We start from the raw sequence: 21,322 nt of genomic DNA, 5'->3' as shown, positions 1-21,322 counted from the left end.
AATGTTAGGAGTGGTTATGAGGACCACTTATAAATGTAAGGCGCACCCTTATTTTATGTGCCCTTTACCAAGAAAGGAAAAACTGCTGTTAATTATAAATGATACACCATGATTTAATTAAGACAGCTTCATTTCAGAGATGTTAAAATAGGAAGAAAATGCATGTTTTAGAATGGGTAAAATAGGCTGGCATTGTCTCTTGGGTGAGGATGGGAATGTTCTGCAGGAACGTGAAAGTTCTGACCCAATGTGGGAGGCTGCAAAGGAGGAAAGGGCAGCTCCCGTGGAGGGAGCTCTTGGTACAGACTGTCAGTACATGTCCCAGCTGAAGGACAGTAGATAGCATGGTGTGCAGATAGGTCCTTGATTCCGTAACACCCTGGCAGCGTCTGGGACGGCACTACAGAATCAAGTAAATTAGAACTGCTGCAACGAAATTTATGACTATTACCCCAAGTAGGATAAATAAAGACTACAAATAGGACCCTATCCGGTCAGGCTGGGTCCTGTAGCCAGATGGGTTACAAAAAAACTTGGTCTTCTGGACATTTTGGATTTGCTGAAGTTTGGACTGTGCTGATAATGTTTGTATCAAACTTACTGTGTACTGAACACTGTTCAAGTGCTTTTTCCAAGTGCTTGATACATAGTAACTCATTTAATTTTTGTAACAAGTGTGTGAGTTGAGTGCTATTATTGTTCCCATTTTGCAGATTAGTAAATGCAGGCACAGAGGTTTAGTGACTGCTGATGAGTAGTGGAGCTGGGATTCAGCCTCAGGCAGTCAGGATCCAGAGTCCACTCTCCTAACCATTTGCTATACTGTCTCTTCAGAGGGGGATGCGGGAAGATGAGTTTGGCTCTTTCCGGAGGCCTGTGGCACCATCAGGAGGACCCACAGGTCTAAGAGTGCTGGAGGGCGACCAGGAAATAGTGCAGCAAGAATGTGTGGAGAGCAGGAAGGGTGAGGACAGGGCTGAGAGGATCCCTGGAAACCTTGATGTTTCCAGGGTAGAGGATTAAAGACACTAAGGAAGAGCAGCCAGAAAACTCTCAGGCCCAGGAGGGTCCGAGGCTGCCCTTGGGGTATAGAGTCTTCCTCCTCGACTGTCAGGACCCTGTGTGGTGGACAGTGTTTCCTCCAGATGCCAGTACAGTGAGGCTGAGATACTTCTTGCTCTGTGCAGCCCCTAGGACAGTGGACTGTCGGGGTCCTGTGGTCTGGACATGTCCTCCTCCAGAGAGTTTGGGTTCCTTCAACCTCTGGACACTTCCTCCAGAGTGTCAGGACACTGAGGGCATGGACACTTACCCCGATACTGTCAGGGTGCCCTTGGGTATAGACTCGATCTCCAGGCTGTCTGGATCCCTCTGGGGTGAGGACACTTCTTTTTCCTGACTGTCATGACAGCATGGGTGTGGACACTTCCTAAATCAGACCAGGTCCTCTAGAGTGTGGAGAGCACAAGCTCTTCCTCCAGGTCACTGGAGTCACTGTGAGAGATGGACTTCCTACAGATTATCAGGACTCTCTCCCCCTCCCACTGTCAGGAGCCCTCAGGGTGTGGACACCTCCCCACTCCTCCTTCCAGATGGCCAGGTCCTGTGGCATGTGGACATCTCCTCCAGCAGGGTTATCTGGACAGGGTGTGGCTGTCTCCTTGCCCAGACTGTCAGGGTCCTCTGTGGTATAGATTGTTCTGCCCAAGATTATCTCTGTCTCTGTGGGGTGTGACCCTCTCTACTTTACAGTTTCTCAGAGCAGGAGCCTCTCCTTGTCATCAGTATCAGTGCTACAGTGTGGACACCCTCATGTGAGTGTTCCTCAGGCCAGTTTCTGTCACTTTCCAACCATATCACACCCCTAAGGGACCTATGGAAATATATAGAGGTATCTGGGGTTGTCACTATGACAGGGCACACTCATGGATTTAAATGGTAAAGGTCCAGGAATGCTAAATGCCCCCAATGCTTGAGACAGTTCTACATAACAAAAATTCATCTCATCCCAAATGCTAACTGCATCCCATCTTAGAATGTGACATTTTTCTGTTGCAGATACTTGTTATCTACTTGCTAGTTATGGCTATGCTTTAGCCTTGTGCAGCTGGGCACATGGCTAAAGCACATCCCGTTGCCTCCCTTGCACGGAGGTGAGGCCAGTGACTCAGTTCCAGCAAGTGGAGCATGGGCAGAAGTGATGGGTGCTGCATCTAGGCCTGGCCCACTAGGATGGGCCCCTTCTATCCCCCACTTGGCCCGCCTGCCAGGCAATGCTGAGGATCTAGTGGTGACTCCAAGGCTTCAAGGCACAGCAAAGGCACAGGAGGGAAAGAGCCTCGGTATCCCAGTCGCTGTGTGAAAGGATACCCACCCAAACCCCCACAGTGGACTGCTCCATAAGCAAGCAAACTTGTAATGTGCAAAGTCACTAAGATGAGAGGGTTGTTTTTACAATGGCTGGCTTGCCTACTACACTCAGCTTTCCCCAGTGTCCTGAAAGTGTAAAGGAGTTAGCCAACCTTTGTCCAAAGCATGTCTCATCCTACTCCAGACTGCGTTCCTTCTGTGCAGACTGGTAAAACAATGCTCCTCAGGCAGATACTGCTTGGTGATAAGATGGGCCCTTGTGAAATGAGAAGAGGAAGTGCCTTTCCAGCTGATGCAGCCCTATGCCAGACCACATGGCCTGATACAAGGAATGCTAAGGCTGCCTGGATCTCAGCTCCCACTTTTCTTCTTTGCTAAGTACCCTGATAAAGTCAACCCAGTGCAGAAGTATTTCGGTGTTTCTGTAACCACCAGCATGGCCATGCTGGTGTGTACCAGCTTGGAATACTTGTCCCTGCCCGATGTCCCTATGACACTCAGATCAGTGTACGAGGCCTTTCCCATGGGGAAAGCAGGGAGTTGTAGACACACAGTGAGGAGAGCTGGGTGCACACTGTGAACACAGGGTGGGAAGAGCTGCACACACACACTGGTCCCATCTCCCTACCTCTCCCACGTACTCCATGACGAAGCTGTTCTTGCGAATCTTCTCCAGGGTGCGGACGCCCCAGCCACGCCCATCATCCGTGCGGAAGATGCAGAGGTCATATCGGATGCCTTTCTGTACCACGCGATTCGGGCAGTCATAGCCGCAGCGGCAGCGGGAGTTGCACTCGTAGATGGGCAGCCCGGCTCGAAGCCGCACCTGGCCCTGGTCATTGTAGGCAAACTTGTGCAGTGACGCCCCCGGGCAGCAGCCTCCAGTGGGTGCCCACAGACAGTCCTGGCACTCGCAGCCCACAGCCACCTGGTTGAGGGTGATGCCCTCACCAACACGGTACTCATTGATGTACACGAAGGCCCGCGGGGGGCCGTCCAGGTCCACCTCATTCTCTACAGTGATGCGTCCCAGATGGCTGCGCTTGGCATTGAGCTCCTGCTCCCAGCGACGGAGCGCCCGCCTCTGCTTGGCCTTCTGCACCAGGTAGTTGGCCAAGCTTGGGTCCAGGTGCCGGGGGGTCTTTGACCGGTGGTGCCGCCGGAGCAGCTCCCTCTCTAAGTCCTTGTGGAACTGCTTGAGGATACGCACACACTTGAGATTCTGCCGTGGCTCCCAGGTGCTCTCTGAGTCTGGATATCCGCGCCATTTCACCAGGTAATATTCCTGTTCCTGTTGGGGTTGGGTAGCGGAACGGTGGTATCATAAGTGGTGAGATCTTTGGGCCAGCCTTCATGGGGCTTCCATCCCAAAGCTGATGGATAACACCTAACCCACCCCACCCTTTTTCTGGAATGACTTCATGCAGTGGTTAAAAAGCATGGGCTCTAGAGTGAGGATTACCAGGTTCAAATCCTGCTCTCCCCCTTACTGTCTGTCCAAACTGTTCCAACTTTTAATTAATCTCCCAAACCCACTCCCCTCCTTGGTCTTCCCCATCATCAGCTCCCTCCTTCTAGCTGTTCAGACCGGAACTCCTGGAGTCATCCTTGAATCCTCTTTTGTTCACACTTCCGACATCCACCCTCCGCATATCCGGTTAGCCCCACCTTCAAAATACATCCAGTGACAAACCATCGTCACTGCCACCACTATGGCTCACCTGGACCCTGACAAGTCCTTGCCTGTTTTAGGCAGCTTACATGTATTATTAACTAACTTAATCCTCACAACCCGACATGAGGCGGATGCTCCTAGTCATCCCCCTCTTACGACAAAGGAAATGAAGTACTGAGGGTTTGGGTAGGTAAACACAACCAGGACTGGAACCCAAGCATGCTGACTCCAGTTTGTTCTCCTAACCATCCTGCCACTCCCCCTTCTGGCAATAACTCCCCATTTCACAGTTGTTAGGGGATTAAATGAGTTTCCGAGAGGAAGCACCTGGCATACTGAAAGTGCTCAATAGCCGTTAGCTATTGACATTTCCACTCCAGGGTTCAGCATCTCAATCTTTGCAGTTACTTTGTATTCCTAGGGAGATGGGAAGAGAATTCCTTCCGGCTCCTGCCCCCATCAGAAAGCTACTTAGTTTCCCTATCTGTAACATAGGGATAAAAGGGTCTGTTGATCCTATTTTTTCAGGGTCAGAGGAGAAAATTCCCTTTGGAAACAGATGTGGGCAGTTGGGGACAGGAGGGCAGGACACTAACTTCCTTGTGACCTGTCCCCTCCCAGAGCATGGTCACCCCAGACTCACGCGGATCTTCTTGTAATCGCACAGGTACTCGACTTCAAAGTCATAGAGGTTCCTCTTAGAGATACCGAGGGCAGGGCAGGAGAGCTTGGCCAGGCGGCACAGGTCCTGCAGCTGATTCCAAGAAGACTTGCAACATACGCTGCAGCCTGGATCAAGCGGGGCAGAAAGAACTATTACTGGGCAGTCTGACAAGGCCAGGAGTCAAAGGGGACCCCAAATCCTCCCTGGGACATCCCAAAGACTGCCTAAGAGTCAGGGAAATTTAATCCACAGGCCTTCCCCAATGCTGAGACTGTTCTACAACAGAAATGTGCTTTGAACCCCAATGCTCACTGCCCAAGGCTGCCCCTGGAGCAGCAGACCTCTGAGTGGGGTTTGCAACATGAATTGTCCTAAAGGAATCTATTTCCAGAGCTTCAAACTCCATGTCATTCCTAATACTGCCTGCAAACCTGCTTTGGGTTCAGGACCTGACTACCCTTCTCTCCACTTTGCAAAAGAAAGAGAACAACCCCCCATCTCAGTAGGATGCAATGCCCTGAGGTGTTGGGGGTGGCGGGCACGGATGGGAGGACAAGATTAAAACCTCCAGGGCACCAAACAAAGGCTAACTGGAAAGACTGGTCTTTAATCCCTTATCTCAAACTCCTGGGCCAGATGTGTTTTGGAATTCAAAATTTTTTGGATTTTACAAGACTAGTTCTAGGATACATCACCTAACACCCCCAGCGTGGCCACGGGACATCAAGCTATAATCAAATGCATTAACCATCCTGCAGCAAAAGTATGAATTTCCCACATTAAATAGGAGAAATAGAGATATAAAATAGCCTCACAGAATAGTTCCACTTTATAATCTACTTTTGCCATAAATGGTGCCAAATTTAAGAAAAGGATTTCAGTTTTCAGGGCTTTTTAGATTTCGGAATTATGAGCAAGAGATTGTGGAATGCTACTACATCACAGGAAGGCTCCTTAAATGATCAATCTGGGTGCCTTAAATCCACAAGGTATATTTTTTCACACTACATTTTGACTTTCTGTCTCATCCACCTTTCTGTGAAGAGTAAAGCTCATCCAAAGGGTTATGCTCTGAATTTATACGCAAAGCAGTACAGATTAGTGACACTGATTCTTTTAAATATACCTGGTCTATTTATGGGGCTGCCAAAATTTTGTAAGACATAGAGATTTTAAAAAATAGATTTCTTTCTGATTCAAGGCACATTCTTAATCAATGTGCTTTAGAAGCCATTTTATCAAATCAGGTCTCAAAAACATTCCAAGGGCAGTCAGTCCTCATCTTACTTCATCTTTTTAAAATGTTTAATATTTTCTGCCTCCCATTGCAAAAATCACACTTAAACTCTAGATGTCAACCTAAAAACGTACAAGAGCTTTTCAAAATTATTTCATGTGCAAGCCATACCCCCCCACTTAGGCAAGACCAAGTGGAGACCGAGCCCGCATGTGCCAACGCTTTCCTCTCCTCGCAAACCCCTTCCTTCACTTGCATTGGAAACCCCACTTAAGTGGTCCCAACTAATACCTCCAGCTGCTGGCTCCGGAACTGGCCACAGGTGGACTCTCCTGAACCCCTCAGAGGTCCCCCCACTTGTGGAACCCGTCCTCCCTGCGGCTTTTGTCACATAGAGGGGCCCCCCCAACATAACTGAGTCACCCCTCTTTCCCTGCACATGGGGGAGTCCAGCTGTCCTATTAGGAAGGCCCCATTTCCCTCTTCTGGGGGATCCTCTATTCCAAACCCTTCTCCCATCACGCTGAGAGGCGATACGTTCCCCCTGAAGAGTTCCCTGTCCTCGCACTCTGAAGGGGGGGTCTGTCCCCCTTATCTTCCCTCCCCTTCCGGCGTCTCGCGTGGACACCGAATGGGTAACGGTCACCGGGGGCCGATTTTCCCGCGCGCGGGCGCGGCCTCCCCGACAAGCCCCCGCGCGTGCGCGCGCCGGTCCGGTCGCGATCTGCGGCGCGCGCCCCCCCTCCTGCGTCCCCACTTAGCCCCAGGCCCGCTGCGTTCCGAGGTACGCGCCCCCTCCCCTGAGCCCCGCCCAGCCCCGCGCACCAGGCCCGCGCTCCCCGAGCTCCATCCTTTCCGCGCCGAGCTTCCGGCTCCCGGCGCCGGGGCCTCAGACGCCGGGGTCCCGAGCTGGCGACGCCACCCCTCCAGCCCACCCGGCCCGGCCAGCGGGCCCGCGCCTCTGTCTCCACTGCTTCACCTTTTAAATTTTCCGCCATCTTTCCCCACGGCTAACGACATTCGGGCCTAGCCGGCCTCGCGAGAAGAGAGCTCGCGCGGGCGTGGCCGGGAACGGGCAGCCTATTGGCCGCGGCTCGCGACTCGCAGCACCCGCACGGACCAACCGGAGAGCCGTGACCGAACCCCTCCCTGCCGCCCGGCTCGGTCCCGGAGGCGGGTGCTCGCCGCACTTTCCCAGAGTGCGTCTGGGCGGCGGCGGCAGCGGGAGCGACAGTGGCGGTAGCTAAAGTTGCCCGAGGCCCTGCCCGTGCGCTGGTCTGTCTGTCACACTGCTAGCCAATCACCTCATCAGCCAGTCACAGTGGCTCCTGAGTTCTGTCATACTCCCTGTTATCACCGTCAGTCAGCCCGTCATCACATTTTAACCCCAAGCAGGCCGGGGGCTCCCAGGTGGACTAGCGCCACATCCAACCGCTCAGGCGGTCGCACCAGACCGGTGCCTAATCAGATCCCCGGCCCCCATCCACACTGCTGGGCAGTCAATACCGGCTTCCATTTGTGCCCCCGGGCCAGCGGCGACTCCTTGGAGGCAGGCAGACAGCACTGTTAGCCAGCCAGCCTTATCATTCCCTATTACTGTCTTGTCCTCAATCAGTCCTCCTTTCCACCCACCATAGCTCTGGGACCAGCTGCGATTCTCCCTGGCTAAATCCTCTCATAGACTGCAGCATCCAGCCATGCCCCCAGGCGGGCTGTGATTAGGTCGGGGCAAGCTGTCATTGTCAGCATCTAATACAGCCCTGTTGGACACTATCAGTTGATCACTGTCTTTCCCTCAGATTACTTCTCATTCACACCATGATCAGTCACAACACCCAGCTAGGCCCTCAAAGCAAATAGTCACAGCAACTAGAGGTACGATTAAGCCTCCACACCACCTGTCAGTGGGTCAGCCAGTCTGTCATTTCTCAGGCGACTCATCCCCACCATTGGTCAATCAGTCTCCTCTGATGCGTTGAAGCTGAGATTTTATCAGGGCAGACAGTCCGTAACCACGTACAGCCATCGAGTCAGACGGTTATGCTGATTTTGCTGCTGGCCAGCTGGCCTGTGACTCGTTCAATCCGCCCCTCATCACATCGTCAGTCATTCTCAGCATCCGACTGACCGCACCGTCTGTCAGGTGATCAGTCAGTCATAGCACTCAGCCAGGCCCTCCAGCATGCTGTGATTCGAGCAGCGTGGACAGTTGATTACCAGATACAGCTGCCCAGCAAGCAGCCACGGATATGTTGACCAGTCAGCCTGAAGTTTCCCCAGGTGGCCCTCCTTTATACAGTGCCAGACAGTATAACATCTAGACATTCCCCCAGGCCAGCTGTGATTCCTGACAATAGTCATTCACAACATCTGGCCACCCAGGCAGGCAGTAGCACCACGGACCATCAGTCAGCCAGCCTGCAAGGTCCTCAGGAGGCTGCCTGTCTTTTCCACTGTCAGGCTACCAGCCCCAGCTAGTCCTAGGCAGGCTGTCATTCAGTTAGATGTTCAGGAAACTGCGCTGTCACTTCCTCAAATTGCCCCCTCTCCCTGTCACTCCATGAGTTCTGTAGTCAACCAAACGGTTATACAGTTAACCAGACGGATTGTCTGTCTGCCTGCTGGTCCAGCTTAATGAGCTGTGAGCTCATTAAGAAGTGACTGGCTGGTCTGAGGTTCCGTCAGCCCTAGCTTGCCCTGAGTGGGACAGACAGGAACGAAAGTCCCACCATGTATCCCCTTCCCTCCCTTATTCCTTCTCGAGCGGAGTCAGATTTTCGTCCTCATGTACTCCCAGTCTCCTCGGGCAGCAGGACTCTCCCACTCCCGGGTGTCCAGGAGACCTGTCCAACCCACAAGAGTGATTTAAGACAGGACCTCTGCCTGTCTGGATCTGAGAGGGAGATAAAGGGGTCTGTGACCAGTAGTGCCCCAAACCACTATAAAGTAGTGGGCAAAAGCCTGGATTCTGGAGCCTGACTACCTGGACTCATATCCAGGCTCTGCCATTTACTTGTCCTTAGGCAGTTTCTTAAATTGGTCTGTAAAACCTCGAGTAAGTGACCTTGGGGTGGGTGTCTCTTGCTCATCTGGAAAGTGAATCATTCTGGACTAGCACTTTTTCAGGAGACCTCAAAAGTTAAGAGGCCATCTTAGAGCTACCGTGTCCCACCTTCAGCCATTTGTAAGTTCATTCAGCATTAAATTAATGGCTACTGCGTTGCCCAATGCTGGGGCCAATATAAGGTTTTATTCATTTCAAGCTTCCCAGGTTTGACCTATTGTAATGTAAACCTCAGATTGGAGTGTAACACAAATACAGAAGGGTACACAGACCAGGGGTGAACACTGTAATGAGTTTTCACAAGCAGACCTACATGTGGAACCAGAATGCAGGCTGAGCAACCATTTAGCCAGATCTCAGAAGCATTTAATTGTTTTGTATAAATCTATTGGGTACAAGTGTAATTTTTTTTTTTTTTTTTTTTTTTTTTTTTTTTTGAGACAGAGTCTCACTCTGTCACCCAGGCTGGAGTGCAGTGGCGTGATCTTGGCTCACTGCAACCTCTGCCTCTCAGGTTCAAGCAATTTTCCTGCCTCTGCCTCCTGAGTAGGTGGGATTACAGGCGTGTGCCACCACACCTGGCTAATTTTTGTGTTTTTAGTAGAGATGATGGGGTTTCACCACGTTGGCCAGGCTGATCTCAAACTCCTGGCCTCCAGTGATCCACCTGCCTCAGTCTCCCAAAGTGCTCTGATTACAGGCGTAAGCCACTATGCCAGGCCACAAGTGTAATTTTGTTACACAGATATTTTGTGTAGTGGTGAAGTCAGGCATTTTACTGTATCCATCATCTGAATAATGTACATTGGCCTCCCAAAGTGCTGGGATTACAGGCATGAGCCACAGCGCCCGGCCACAAGTGTAATTTTTTTACATGGATACATTGTGTAGTGGTGAAGTCAGGCATTTTACTGTATCCATCAACTGAATAATGTGCATTGGCCTCCCAAAGTGCTAGGATTGCAGGCATGAGTCACAGCGCCAGGCCGCAAGCATAATCTTGTTACATTGTGTAGTGGTAAAGTCAGGCATTTTACTGTATCCATAGCCTGAATAATGCACATTGTACTCATTAAGTAATTTCCTCATCATCTACTTCCTTCCCACCTCCCCACCCTTCCAAGACTTTGTTGTTTATCATTCCACATGCTATGCCCATGTGTACACATTATTTAGCTCCCACTTATAAGTGAAAAGATTCAGTATTTGTCTTTCTGTTTCTGAGTTGTTTCATTCAAATTCATGATCTTCAGTTCCATCCATGTTGCTGCAAAAGACATGATTTCATTGTTTTTTATGGCCAAATATGTTCCATTGTGTGTACCACATTTTTTTTTTTTTTTTTGAGACAGAGTCTCGCTCTCTTGCCCAGGCTGGAGTGCAGTGGTGTGATCTCGGCTCACCACAACCTCTGCCTCCCGGGTTCAAGCATTTCTCCTGCCTCAGCCTCCCAAGTAGCTGGGACTACAGGCATGTGCCACCACGCCCGGCTAATTTTTTGTATTTTTAGTAGAGACGAGGTTTCACCATGTTAGCCAGGATGGTCTCTATTTCTTGACCTCGTCATCTGCCCACCTCGGCCTCCCAAAGTGCTGGGATTACAGGCATGAGTCACTGCGCCCGGCCAACCAGAACACTGGATTTCTGAGGTTTCCGTGGGGAACTGGGAGTAGGGATAAATGATACTGACGGATCCTTCCTAGACTCAGTGCCCATCTGGGGACCTCATCAGGGTGGGGTGGGGAGTGGTGTTGGGGATTAAAGAAAAATGAATTAAAGGAAACCTGAGACTCCCTCCTTCTCTAGCTTGGGGGAGTTCCCCTTTCCACCTACAAATTCTTCCATTGCTGTTGCAGACAGAAGAAGGCTGCCCTCTCTGGAGTCTCCCTCACTTTATCTTCCTCCCCCCTACCTTTCTCCTTTTCTCCTTCTCTAAAGGTAGGATGTCTGAGATCTCGAATTCACCAGATTTCAGAAATCGGAAGGGGCAGGGAGCTCAATTTTAGGCTTTGATGTGCAGCAATTTCTAATTATGCCCTTCGAAATAGCTGTAAATGCCAAGGACACTTTTGAGTTACTCCTTTATTTCTGGGAGAGCAAGCCCTGGAGGAGGCAGAGAGGTGACTCTGTGGGATCCCAGTTAGAAATCAGTTATCTCCATTGTATAGATGAGGAAACCACAGCTCAGAGGTGAGGCATCTTTCCTGGGTCCTAGAGCAGATCTGTCTGATTATTAAGTCTTTTCCTCTTCCATTGCAATTGGCTAGTGCTTGATTCGAACTGGGAACTGGGCAGAGCCAACTTTTAAAAATGAGAGGGGGATCCTGCCCATCAAGATCCTGGTGTGTGAGTTGTTATGGGCATGGAGAATGAGGAGGTCTGGTCATTGAGTATGCTTTTAATCTAGTATTGTGTTGATTGAATGATTTTTTCTTTTTTTTGAGACGGAGTCTCGCTCTGTTGCCCAGGCTAGAGTGCAGTGGCGCGATCTCGGCTCACTGCAACCTCTGTCTCCCGGGTTCAAGCAATTCTCCTGCCTCGGCCCCCATTAGGAGCTGGGATTACAGGTGTGCACCACCATCCCCAGCTAATTTTTGTATTTTTTAGTAGAGACGGGGTTTTGCCATGTTGGCCAGGCTGGTCTCAAACTCCTGACCTCAGGTGATCTGCCCACCTCGGCCTCTCAAAGTGCTGGAATTACAGGCATGAGTCACTGCACCCAGCCAATTGAATGATTTTTTAAAAAATAATTAAATGCATGACGTCTGGTCTAATGCCAAGCCTTTTCTCACCTCAGGGCCTTTGCAGTGGTTGCTCCCTCTGCCTGGAACCCCTTTTCCCCAAATATTAACTGGGCCGACATTTCTCTCTCTTTAGGTCCAGCACCACCATCACCTACTCCAAATGACCTTCCCTGACTGCTCCATCTGAATGTTGTTTCGTCTGTATCTCTGCCTTACCACTCCACAGCATTTATCATGATCTGCAACTATCTTTTATTTCTTTTTTTTTTTTTTTTTTTTGAGACGGAGTCTCGCTCTGTCGCCCAGGCTGGAGTGCAGTGGCCGGATCTCGGCTCACTACAAGCTCCGCCTCCCGGGTTCACGCCATTCTCCTGCCTCAGCCTCCCGAGTGGCTGGGACTACAGGCGCCCGCCACCTCGCCCGGCTAGTTTTTTGTATTTTTTAGTAGAGACGGGGTTTCACCATGTTAGCCAGGATGGTCTCGATCTGCTGACCTCGTGATCCGCCCGTCTCGGCCTCCCAAAGTGCTGGGATTACAGGCTTGAGCCATCGCGCCCGGCCACTATCTTTTATTTCTATTTGATTTCTTGTTTCTTGTCTGTCTCTTCCCCTAGAATGTGGATTTCACCCCCTAAGGGTAGGAATTTTTGTCTGCATTTTTTTCCACTGCTTGATTCCTAGCCCCTAAAATAGTACCTGGCAGTAAATGTTGAAAGACAGAGGGGCAGAAGGAAACAAAGAAATACAGGCTAAATGACTGAGGGAATGAATGAATGAATGAATATATACATGTAAGGCTAAATAAATAAAATGGGACAAATGAATAAAAGGGACTTTGGAGGAAAGGGACCCCATTCCCACATTTGGAATGTAAACAGACTGAGATTTATAGAGAGACAGAAAGACAATTCTTTTATTTTTCTTTAAAAATCCTTGAGTGAAGAGAACTGAGAATTTTTGTATAAAAAGGGCCTTGGGATTGCTAGGGTGATTGTGAGGACCAGGCAGGGATGACAGCATTGGAGGGGCTGGTGGGGAAGAAATGGGGGTTGGGGGCCTGGAAGAGGAGAGTGGAGGGTGGGCACAGAGCAGGTGGAGGGGGAGCCATGTCCTGTGGGGAGGAGCATAGGGCAGCAAGTAACTCAGCCACTCAGTCATCCCATTCATCATCTTCATCTTCATCGCCAGCCTGGTCCTCCCCTTCGTCTGGAAGGAAGGAGAAAGATGCCCTGGGAAGTTGGTCGGGGGCTTCATAGGGCCTGGGAGGTGAGGACTGGACCCTGGGAGTCTGAGGTCTCATGCTAGAGGAGGGCGAGTTACAGTTTCCATTTGGGACAAGAGAGGAATTATAGTTGGGATCTGAGTTCTAGTTGGAGTTGAAGTTTATGCTGTCAAAAATGTGGTTAGTGGAGATATTGTCAAACAAAGGGTTAATGTTAACCTATTTATCACATAATAGGGTAAATTTACATATTATTAGCAAAGATGTGATAATATATTATTGCTTCCTGTCTGGTTAACGCTAATATTTTTGACACATAATGGGGTTAATGACAATAACATCATCAAAATTAGCCAGGTGTAGTGGCACGCCTGTAGTCCCAGCTACTCGGGAGGCTGAGGCAGGAGAATCGCTTGAACCCAGGAGGCAGAGGTTGCAGTTAGCCAAGATCACGCCACTGCACTCCAGCCTGGGAGACAAAGCAAGACTTCATCTCGAAAGAAAAAAAAATTCGTTGTCAAAAGATGAAGTTCCTATAGTAGGTTGATATTAATATTTGCATCATATAATGGATTGGTGACAGTACTGCTGACAGATTAAGAGAGTAATAGTAACATTATTATAAAAAGATTAGGTTAACAGTCCGGCGTGGTGGCTCATGCCTGTAATCCCAGCACTCTGGGAGGCTGAGGCAGGCAGATCGCTTGAGGCCAGGAGTTGCAGAGCAGCCTGGGCAACATGAGAGTAGTGAGAGCTTGGTAGTGAGAGCTCATCACTACCAAAAAAGCACCAAAAATTAGCTGGGTATGGTGGCACACACCTGTAGTCCCAGCAACTTTGGGAGCTGAGGTGGGAGGATCGCTTGAGCCTGGGAGGTTGAGGCTGCATAGAGCCATGATTGCACCACTGTACTCCAGCCTGGGACACAGAGCGAGACCCTGTCTCAAAAATGTTTTTAAAAAGATTAGATTGTATTATCTCATAATGAGTTAATGTAAATCTGTTGACACATGGAATTAAAATTAATATTATTGTCAACAATGGTGTTCTTCATAATATTGTCATCACATAATGGGTTGATTTTTTTTTCTTTTTTTTTTTTTGAGGAAAAAAAAAGGCTGGAGTGCAGTGGCACAATCATGGATCACTGATGCCTTGACCTCCCAGGCTCAAGCAGTCCTCCCACCTCAGCCTCCCAAGTAGCTGGGACCACAGGCACACACCACTATGCTCAACTACTTTTTTTCGAATTTAGTTTTTATGGAAACGAGGTCTCACTATATTGCCCAGGCTGGTCTCGAACTCCTGGGCTCAAGCGATCCTCCTGCCTTGGCCTCCCAAAGTTCCTGGATTACAGGCATGAGCCACCATGCCCTGCCAGCTGATGTTAATAGTACTGAACGTGTGGGAATGACATTAATATTGTGGACACACCCTGGCATTAATGTTAATATTATTGTCAAAGTTGGAGTTAATTATGTTATTGTCACATAATGACTTAATGTTAACTTTGTCAAAAAGGAGGCTGACACGAGATTCATGTTAATGCTGTCAACAGATGGGGCTGATGTCACTATTGGTGGTGACTGCTGGGATTGTTCTGAGGCCAGTGCTAGCCCTGGGAGCCAGGTTTGAGGCCCTGGCAGGATCAGCTCACCGGAGGAGTGGATGGCTCTGCTCCTCTTCTGCATCACGTGCATCAGGGCCCCCACCAGTCCCTCTGAGCTCTGAGGTGGGGGCTGCAGCGCTGAGCTCTCTGGGGCCCCAGGGGTCTGCAGCAGGCAGGGGTCAGCACAGAGGGCTCAGGGCCTGGGAAAGGAGCATTTCTCCCCGCCCCTCCATCAATATTTTCCCTCCCACACACTCCAGTACCCTTCAAGGCTTCCCACCAACCTTTCCACCCTATCACTGAATCCCCAAGGCCTGGCACTCTCCTCAGTCCTGGCCTCAGCCCTCAGGTATCCTGACTTACACAGGTACCCCAGAGTTCCAGACCCCCAATCTTCCATCCTACCTGTCCTCACCTTGTTCAGCTGAATTCCCTGCCGGATTTGATCCAAAAGCGCTCCCCGACCCCCACCAGGGGCCAGGCTCCCCGCAGGCACCAGAGCAGGAGGGAGTAGGGGAGGGGCTGGTCCATTCCCGGAGCTGGGTGGCGGTGGCGGTGGTGGTGGTGGTGGTGGTGGTGGCATGGGTGGCCCACCAGCTCCAGGGGGTGGTGGGGGTGGTGGTCCAGAACGTCCAGTAGCTGGAGGGGGTGGTGGTGGAGGGCCCCCTCGGCCTGGGGCTGGGGGTCCCCGGGGCGTTGGTGGGGGTGGGGCAACCCCCAAAGGTACAGGGGGCAGTGGACCAGAACGACCCTTGTTACCCCCCACAATAGGGGGCCGAGGGGGCTGGTTCCCTCCTCGAGATGGCGGTGGGGGCGGCGGAAGTGGCTCTGTGGAGGGAGTATAACACATAGCTGTAACTCTCATTGATTTCTTCTGAGCCTCAGTTTTGCTCATTTGTAAAATGGGTACCCCCACTGACCAACTCCTGACTGAAGCAGTATAGGTGCTCCCATAAGGACTGAGTGACTTAGTGAATCTCTTAGCTATGAGCTGCTAGGGCTGGAGAAGCGAACGTATGGAAGCAGGGGCTCACCCTGGCGCCTCATCTCCTGCCGCACAGCCTCCAGCCCACCCTGGTCCTCAATGAAGTCGTAGATAAGTTTAGAGGTCTCAGCATCGGTGAGCTGGGCCTCGCTGATTCCTGCCCTGGAGAACAGACTCCGCAGATCTGGGTCGAGGTTGTTCACCTGCCCAGGAGGAAAAAGGCCAGGGGCGGGAGTAGAGGAATAAGGCGAGGAGAGCAGCGACACAGATTGTCGTTGGGTTCATCCCAGCAAGGGATCTGAGAGGGGTGTGGGAAGGGCACGGTCTGGGGATGGGGTCTCAGCAGTGGTCTTTGGAAGGGTGGGGGGAAGTTTAGTGGAGTCCAAGAGACTCTGAAGTTACTCACGTCAAATCCATTCTGGGGGTCCCACCCCACATGGGTGACATGCCTGGGAGAGGTGAAGAGACTGCAGTGAATCCCCACTGCCCTTCCTTCCCTCCTTTCGTAGTGAAGCCCTCTTGCCCTCTCCTGCCCAGAGAGACTCTGAGGGGCCAGAATTAATGAATGAGGCTGAATGAATGAATGAGTATGGGCAGCAGTTATGGAATTAGAAGGGCTTCATAGTTTGTGGTGCTGATCCATCCACCCATCCCTCTTTCCCCATCTATTCACCCATGCATTTGTCCACCTATTCATTCACATTCATCTGTTGGACTACTGATCTGTCCATACATCTGTCTCTGCAACTATCTGCCCATGTATGTGTGTTCACCCATTTGTCCACCAATCTGTCCTCACACACACTTGTCCATCCACCCATCCACCTACCCATGTGCCCACCTTTCCATCTATCCATTCACTCATTTTTCTACCCATGCAACCACACACTTCTGTTCACTTATCCATTGAACTGTCCATTCATCCACATATCTGTCCACCTGTACCATCCCCATCCACCTTGTCTGTGAGCCAATCAGCCTGCATATCAATCTGTCCACACACTCATCCACTCACCCATCCATCTACCCACGCACCTCCCATCAACCCATCCACCCATCAACCTGTCCGTCCAACCACTTACCCATTCATTCTTCAACCCATTCATTCATCCATTTATTTATCCATCCATCCACCCATCCACTCACCCACCTACCCACCAGCCCCCCTCATCCATCATCTGCCTCATCTATCTATCCATTCATTCACTTGCCCACCCACCTGCTCCCCTAACAGCCCACCCAGAGTGGGCCCAGGGTGAGGCAAGTGAGGTGCCTAGGGTGCAAAATTTAAGTGAGTCACTCACTCTCAGAGTCAGGAATTACAGTTACATGCCTCTGAGTGTGAGTGCCTCCTTAAATTTTGTACCCTTGGTGCCTTATTTACCTCTCCCTAGACCCAGCCCTGCACCTACCCATCCATCCACTCATTTACCCACTCAGCCACCCAGCCATCTGCCCTTCCTTCCATCCACTCAGCTGTCCACTTGTTCATTTGCCCCTCTGCCCCCAGGAATCTGTGGGCCCACTGGGGACTGGTTCTCACTTGAATCCACTGGGTGCACCAATATCAGCTTTGCTGATCTTCTTCTTCCCTGAGCGTTTCTTATCAGCTGGGCTAGGTCCAGGTGCTGGGAGCCCACGGTATCGTGAACTCGTGATGTCAGGGTTCTGGATGTCCACCGTCGCCAGCCCCAGGGAGAGCGGACCCACCGGAGGGCCTGTGGGGAAAATAGGGTGGTTGGCCCATTGACCCATTTACCAACCAACCAAAGCACAGGGGCAAGAAACGGAAGCCTTGGGGGAAATCTGTGTGTGTGTTGGATGGCCATAGAGGTTGTGGGTGAAGGGTTCAAGTAGGGTTTGTGGAGAAGTGGGTGGATCCCGCAAACAATTCATACATTCACTGATTCATTCATTTTTTTCATTCCCTCATGCTTTATCATTCACTGGCTCATTGACTAGTGAATTTGTTAAAATTTTCATTTACTCTTGATTTCATTCAATCATGCTTTCTTCACTGACTGAAATTTGTCATTTAGTCGTTTATTCACTGTTCATTCATTCACTCATTCACTAATTTACTCAGTCATCCATCTACCTTTTCATTCATTTATCCACATACCCATTCACCTATGCATCTATCTACTTCGACTTTTATCCTCCGATCAATTCATCCCTCCACTCAGCCATCTACCACCAATCCATCCACCCATCCATCGATCCACACATCCATGCACCCACTCGTCCATCCACATACCCATCCATCTACCCATCCATTCACCCACTTACGCACCCATCCAACTGCTCATTCCTCCATCCACTCTTCCACCTACCCACCCGTCCATCCAGAGACACAGGGAAGAATCAGCACGCACCTCCTTGGTCTCCACCTGGGTGCGGGGGCAGGGGTGGAAGCCCTCCTCTTCTCTCTGGGAAGATAGAATGTGTAGAGAGCTATCACAACCCTGCCACAGGTTCCTGGGCTAGCCCCTTATTACTGCTACTTGCACTAGAGTTCTCACCTTCATTGGCTGGTGGTGGTGGTGGGGGTAGCTGGCGTCTGTCTGTGGATAGACAGATGGATTGGGAGCCAGGACCATGAGAGGGAACTTTTCTAGTTCCCCACGCTTGCACTCACCTCTGCCCAACTTCCTTTCCTCCCCTGTGGCCTCCTCACCTCCACTTTGCCTCTGATTCCTTTTTTGTATCTTCTCCTGCACCAGGGCCCGGAAGGCCTGGGCCTCGCCCTCGTCTGCAAAGTTCAGCCCCGCTTGGCAGTCCTGCACATATCTTGGGGTCATCCACCTCCCAGGTCCCCCCGCAGCTTTCCCATCTCCTCTCCACACCCCAAGTGAGGCCCGAGGGCTGGTTGGTCACTTACATCTCCAGCGAAGGTGTGGAAGAAGGGGGTGGGGGTGGAGTAGACAAGCTGTGAGTACAGCTCCTGTTCCCAGAGCAGCCGACCAGCCTGGAGAGGTGTAGGGTGGGAGGCACAGTGGCACTGAGGCACACCGGGGGTGGCAGGCCTTTGTTAGCTGGGCAGGGAGCAGGGTGTCTGGATTTGGGGGCCTCATAGTCTGGTTTGGAGATTTCCAGCTCAACACCAGAGAGCTGGGATCTAAGGGTGTGGATGTGGAGTATAGTCTGGGAGCCATACACTTTTGTGAGAGGTTTGGATTTGGGGTTCGGGGCCCTAGATGTGGGACTTGGGAGCTTGAATTTCATAATTTAGGACTCTAGTCTTAGGAAGTTGAGGCTCATTCATAGATTCAATCCATGCCCTCCCCCGCCACCCCGGCCCCAATTCATGACAGGTAGGATTCTAGTATCTGGGAGTTGGAGGTGAGATTTGAAGTTCAGACACATAGACTTGGGAGTTTTGCGGAGGGTCCAGCTAAAGTAAGTGCAATTTGGGGTTTGTGGAGAAGAGTTATGGCTTAGGAGTTTGGTGAATATTTGACAGCGTTGGGATCTGGAAGTTATGCTGGGTCCATCTTTATGGGTTTAGAAGGATGAATTTGGGGCTTAAACCTAGAAAGTTCAGGTCGGGGAATCGTGGAAAAGACTTTTTGCTTAAGAACTACCTCGGTATTTGAGTGTTCAGGAATTTTAATATGGGAATTCTGGGGTCTGTGCTGTGGATTTAAAAGGACAGATTTGGAGTTCAAGGATCAATGGAATATTCAACTTTGGGGTTTGTTGAACAGATTTATGACTTAGGAGCTTGGCAAACATCTGGGGTTCAGGAGTTTTGATGAGAGATTCCTGGGATGCAAAATGTTGAGTTTAGAATAGATTTGAGGTTCAGGTACAAATACAGTGCTCATTTATTGGAATTTGTGGAAAAGATTAGGCTTAGGCAGCAGACTAATACTGGGGGCATTAGAGATCTTGATACGGAGACTGGGGCCAGTCATTGCAGACTTAGAAAGGCAAGCCAGAGTTTGCCATCTGGATGAGTCTTTGGTTCTGGGGCTCAGGGATTCACTGATGAGGTCTGAGGTCTTGGGACTGTGGACACATATGGACACAGATCTGGGTTTGTGGGTTGAGAACTGGCTTGCAAGTCCAGTCGGGGGCGGGGGGTGGGGGTCACCTGAAGGCCGTAAAGGCGAATGAAGTAGGACTTCTGGGGGTTATCCTTCACGAAGCACACAGCCCCACAATGCTCCTTGGTCCAGTGCTCAGCTCCAGGGGGCAGCGCCAGGTACAGCTGAACAACTGCAGTGGCCAGCGTCTGGGAGGGGGAAAGCAGGGGTCAGTGGAGTCTGGTCAGGGGTAGCCACAAGGTCTTGGAGCCAGACCTGGTCCTTCCTGCCTCATGACAGTCATGGGCCCGAAGGAAGAGCTGCAGCCAGAGGGAAGGCAAGTAGACATTGAGATCTTCCTGGGGAGGGTGGATGATAACAGGAGAGTCTAGGAGAGAAGATGATGGAGAGGGGAAGGAGGAGCAGGAGGAGGGGAAGAGAGAGAAGGAGGAGAGGAAGAGGAAGAAATGGTGGGGACGGGCGGGGGCAGGAGATCCCCAGCTCACCAAGCATTTTCGTCCAAGCATCTCGAAGAGTCGCTGGTTCTCGTGGTCCTGGAGGAGGGTGGAGGGTATGTTCTGTTGAACCGCTGGTGCTCCTCGGCCCCCAGGCCTTCCTCCCACTGGGCCCCCACTCATGGTGCTGTCTGCCCTCCTCTTCTCTGGCGAGGCTCTGGGTGCAGGGTAAGAAGAGGAACTTCCGCAGTGAGCAGCAAGGGAACAGGAAGTGCAAAAAACCACAAGGGACAAGGGAAACAAGTCCTCCAGGGGCCCCTTGGTGGGCCTGGCCTCCTCCTCGTTAGGCCGAGCTTGGGCCCTCTACCATCAGATTGGAACCCTCCTCCACTTGACTGCTTAGACCCATCTTTTGGATCAGCTTGGGTCCTCCTCCTCCTTTCTTACTCTCTGAGGCCCATCTCCTTCTGACTGGCTCAGACCCTCTTCCCTCTGGCTGGCAGTGAGAGCTTAGCCATTGGCAGCACATCTGTGTGCAGGGCACCCTGTGGCAAGGAGTAGCCATGGGCCTGGGTGGCCTCCTTCCTAAAGCACCCAGGTAGCCTGAGGCTGAAGCCCGAGGCCCCTAGTCCTGAAGGGTTACTACACTAAAACTTTTCCTTTTCGCTGGGGACAGTAGCTCACACCTGTAATCCCAGCACTTTGGGAGGCCAAGGCGAGCAGATCACTTGAGGTCAGGAGTTTGAGACCAGTCTGGGCAACATGGCAAAACCCCATCTCCACTAAAAAACACAAAAATTAGCCAGGCATGGCGGCATGAACCTGTAGTCCTAGCTGCTCAGGAGGCTGAGGTAGGAGAATCGCTTGAACCTGGGAGGTGGAGGTTGCAGTGAGCTGAGATTGCACCACTGCACTCCAGCCTGGATGATGACAGAGCAAGACTCTTGTCTCAAAAACAGCAACAACAACAGCAACAACAAAAACCCTTTTCCTTTTATTACAGAGTGAGCCCCTGTGATCCACGCCTATCCTGAGTGCTTAGACACTGCCAATGACGCATATGCCTCTGGTTCACTTCCCCATCCCTTACCCTTGCCTCCCTGCAGCTCCCAAATTACTTTCTGCTCATCATCTTTTTTTTTTGTTGTTTGTTTGTTTGTTTTTTGAGATGGAGTCTCACTCTGTCGCCAGGCTAGAGTGCGGTGACGCGATCTCAGCTCACTGCAACCTCCGCCTCCCAGGTTCAAGTGATTCTCCTGCCACAGCCTC

General features: G+C 51.0%; 2 protein-coding genes and 1 long non-coding RNA gene across 8 annotated transcripts in view; 1 reads left to right on the top strand and 2 right to left on the bottom strand.

Annotated features, from left to right (window-relative positions):
• SUV39H1 (suppressor of variegation 3-9 homolog 1) overlaps window positions 1-8,463 on the bottom strand; it is a 13,876-nt gene extending 5,413 nt beyond the window's left edge. Inside the window, exons 1-3 of one of the 6 annotated variants that reach the window (XM_023201915.2) lie at window positions 7,845-8,463; window positions 4,689-4,834; window positions 2,999-3,661 (exon numbers count right to left, since the gene is read on the bottom strand). In XM_023201915.2, coding sequence (XP_023057683.1) covers window positions 2,999-3,661; window positions 4,689-4,834; window positions 7,845-7,896 — 861 coding nt within the window. In that variant the 5' untranslated portion in view covers window positions 7,897-8,463. The other 5 variants (XM_023201921.2, XM_023201916.2, XM_023201918.2 and 2 more) reach the window with 5 other exon arrangements.
• Window positions 1-21,322, top strand: part of LOC116418980 — a 71,712-nt gene that overhangs the window by 35,546 nt on the left and 14,844 nt on the right. Inside the window, exon 2 of the long non-coding RNA XR_004229230.1 lies at window positions 3,047-3,646. This is a non-coding gene — a long non-coding RNA (uncharacterized LOC116418980). The remainder of the gene's footprint in view (window positions 1-3,046; window positions 3,647-21,322) is intronic.
• Window positions 12,640-20,304, bottom strand: WAS (WASP actin nucleation promoting factor). Its single transcript, XM_023201914.2, has 12 exons — window positions 20,105-20,304; window positions 19,667-19,807; window positions 18,452-18,538; window positions 18,248-18,350; window positions 18,093-18,134; window positions 17,946-17,999; window positions 17,114-17,288; window positions 15,977-16,019; window positions 15,620-15,773; window positions 15,001-15,413; window positions 14,634-14,748; window positions 12,640-12,960 (listed from the first exon to the last, which is right to left on the bottom strand). The coding sequence occupies exons 1-12, from the start codon at window positions 20,234-20,236 to the stop codon at window positions 12,905-12,907; spliced, it is 1,515 nt and encodes a 504-aa protein (XP_023057682.1). The 5' UTR covers window positions 20,237-20,304; the 3' UTR covers window positions 12,640-12,904.

The sequence above is a fragment of the Piliocolobus tephrosceles genome, chromosome 12 (genome assembly GCF_002776525.5).
Source record: "Piliocolobus tephrosceles isolate RC106 chromosome 12, ASM277652v3, whole genome shotgun sequence".
Lineage (NCBI taxonomy): Eukaryota > Metazoa > Chordata > Mammalia > Primates > Cercopithecidae > Piliocolobus > Piliocolobus tephrosceles.
This window is presented reverse-complemented; position numbering and strand designations above follow the sequence as displayed.

Excerpts from the sequence above, each read along its gene's own strand:
- WAS (XM_023201914.2), bottom strand. The coding sequence starts at position 20,236 with ATGAGTGGGGGCCCAGTGGGAGGAAGGCCTGGGGGCCGAGGAGCACCA. Across the intron at positions 19,808-20,104 it reads TGCTTGGACGAAAATGCTTG|ACGCTGGCCACTGCAGTTGT; the intron begins GTGAGCTGGGGA and ends TCCCCCTCCCAG. Across the intron at positions 12,961-14,633 it reads CAGAGCCATCCACTCCTCCG|ACGAAGGGGAGGACCAGGCT; the intron begins GTGAGCTGATCC and ends CCTTCCTTCCAG.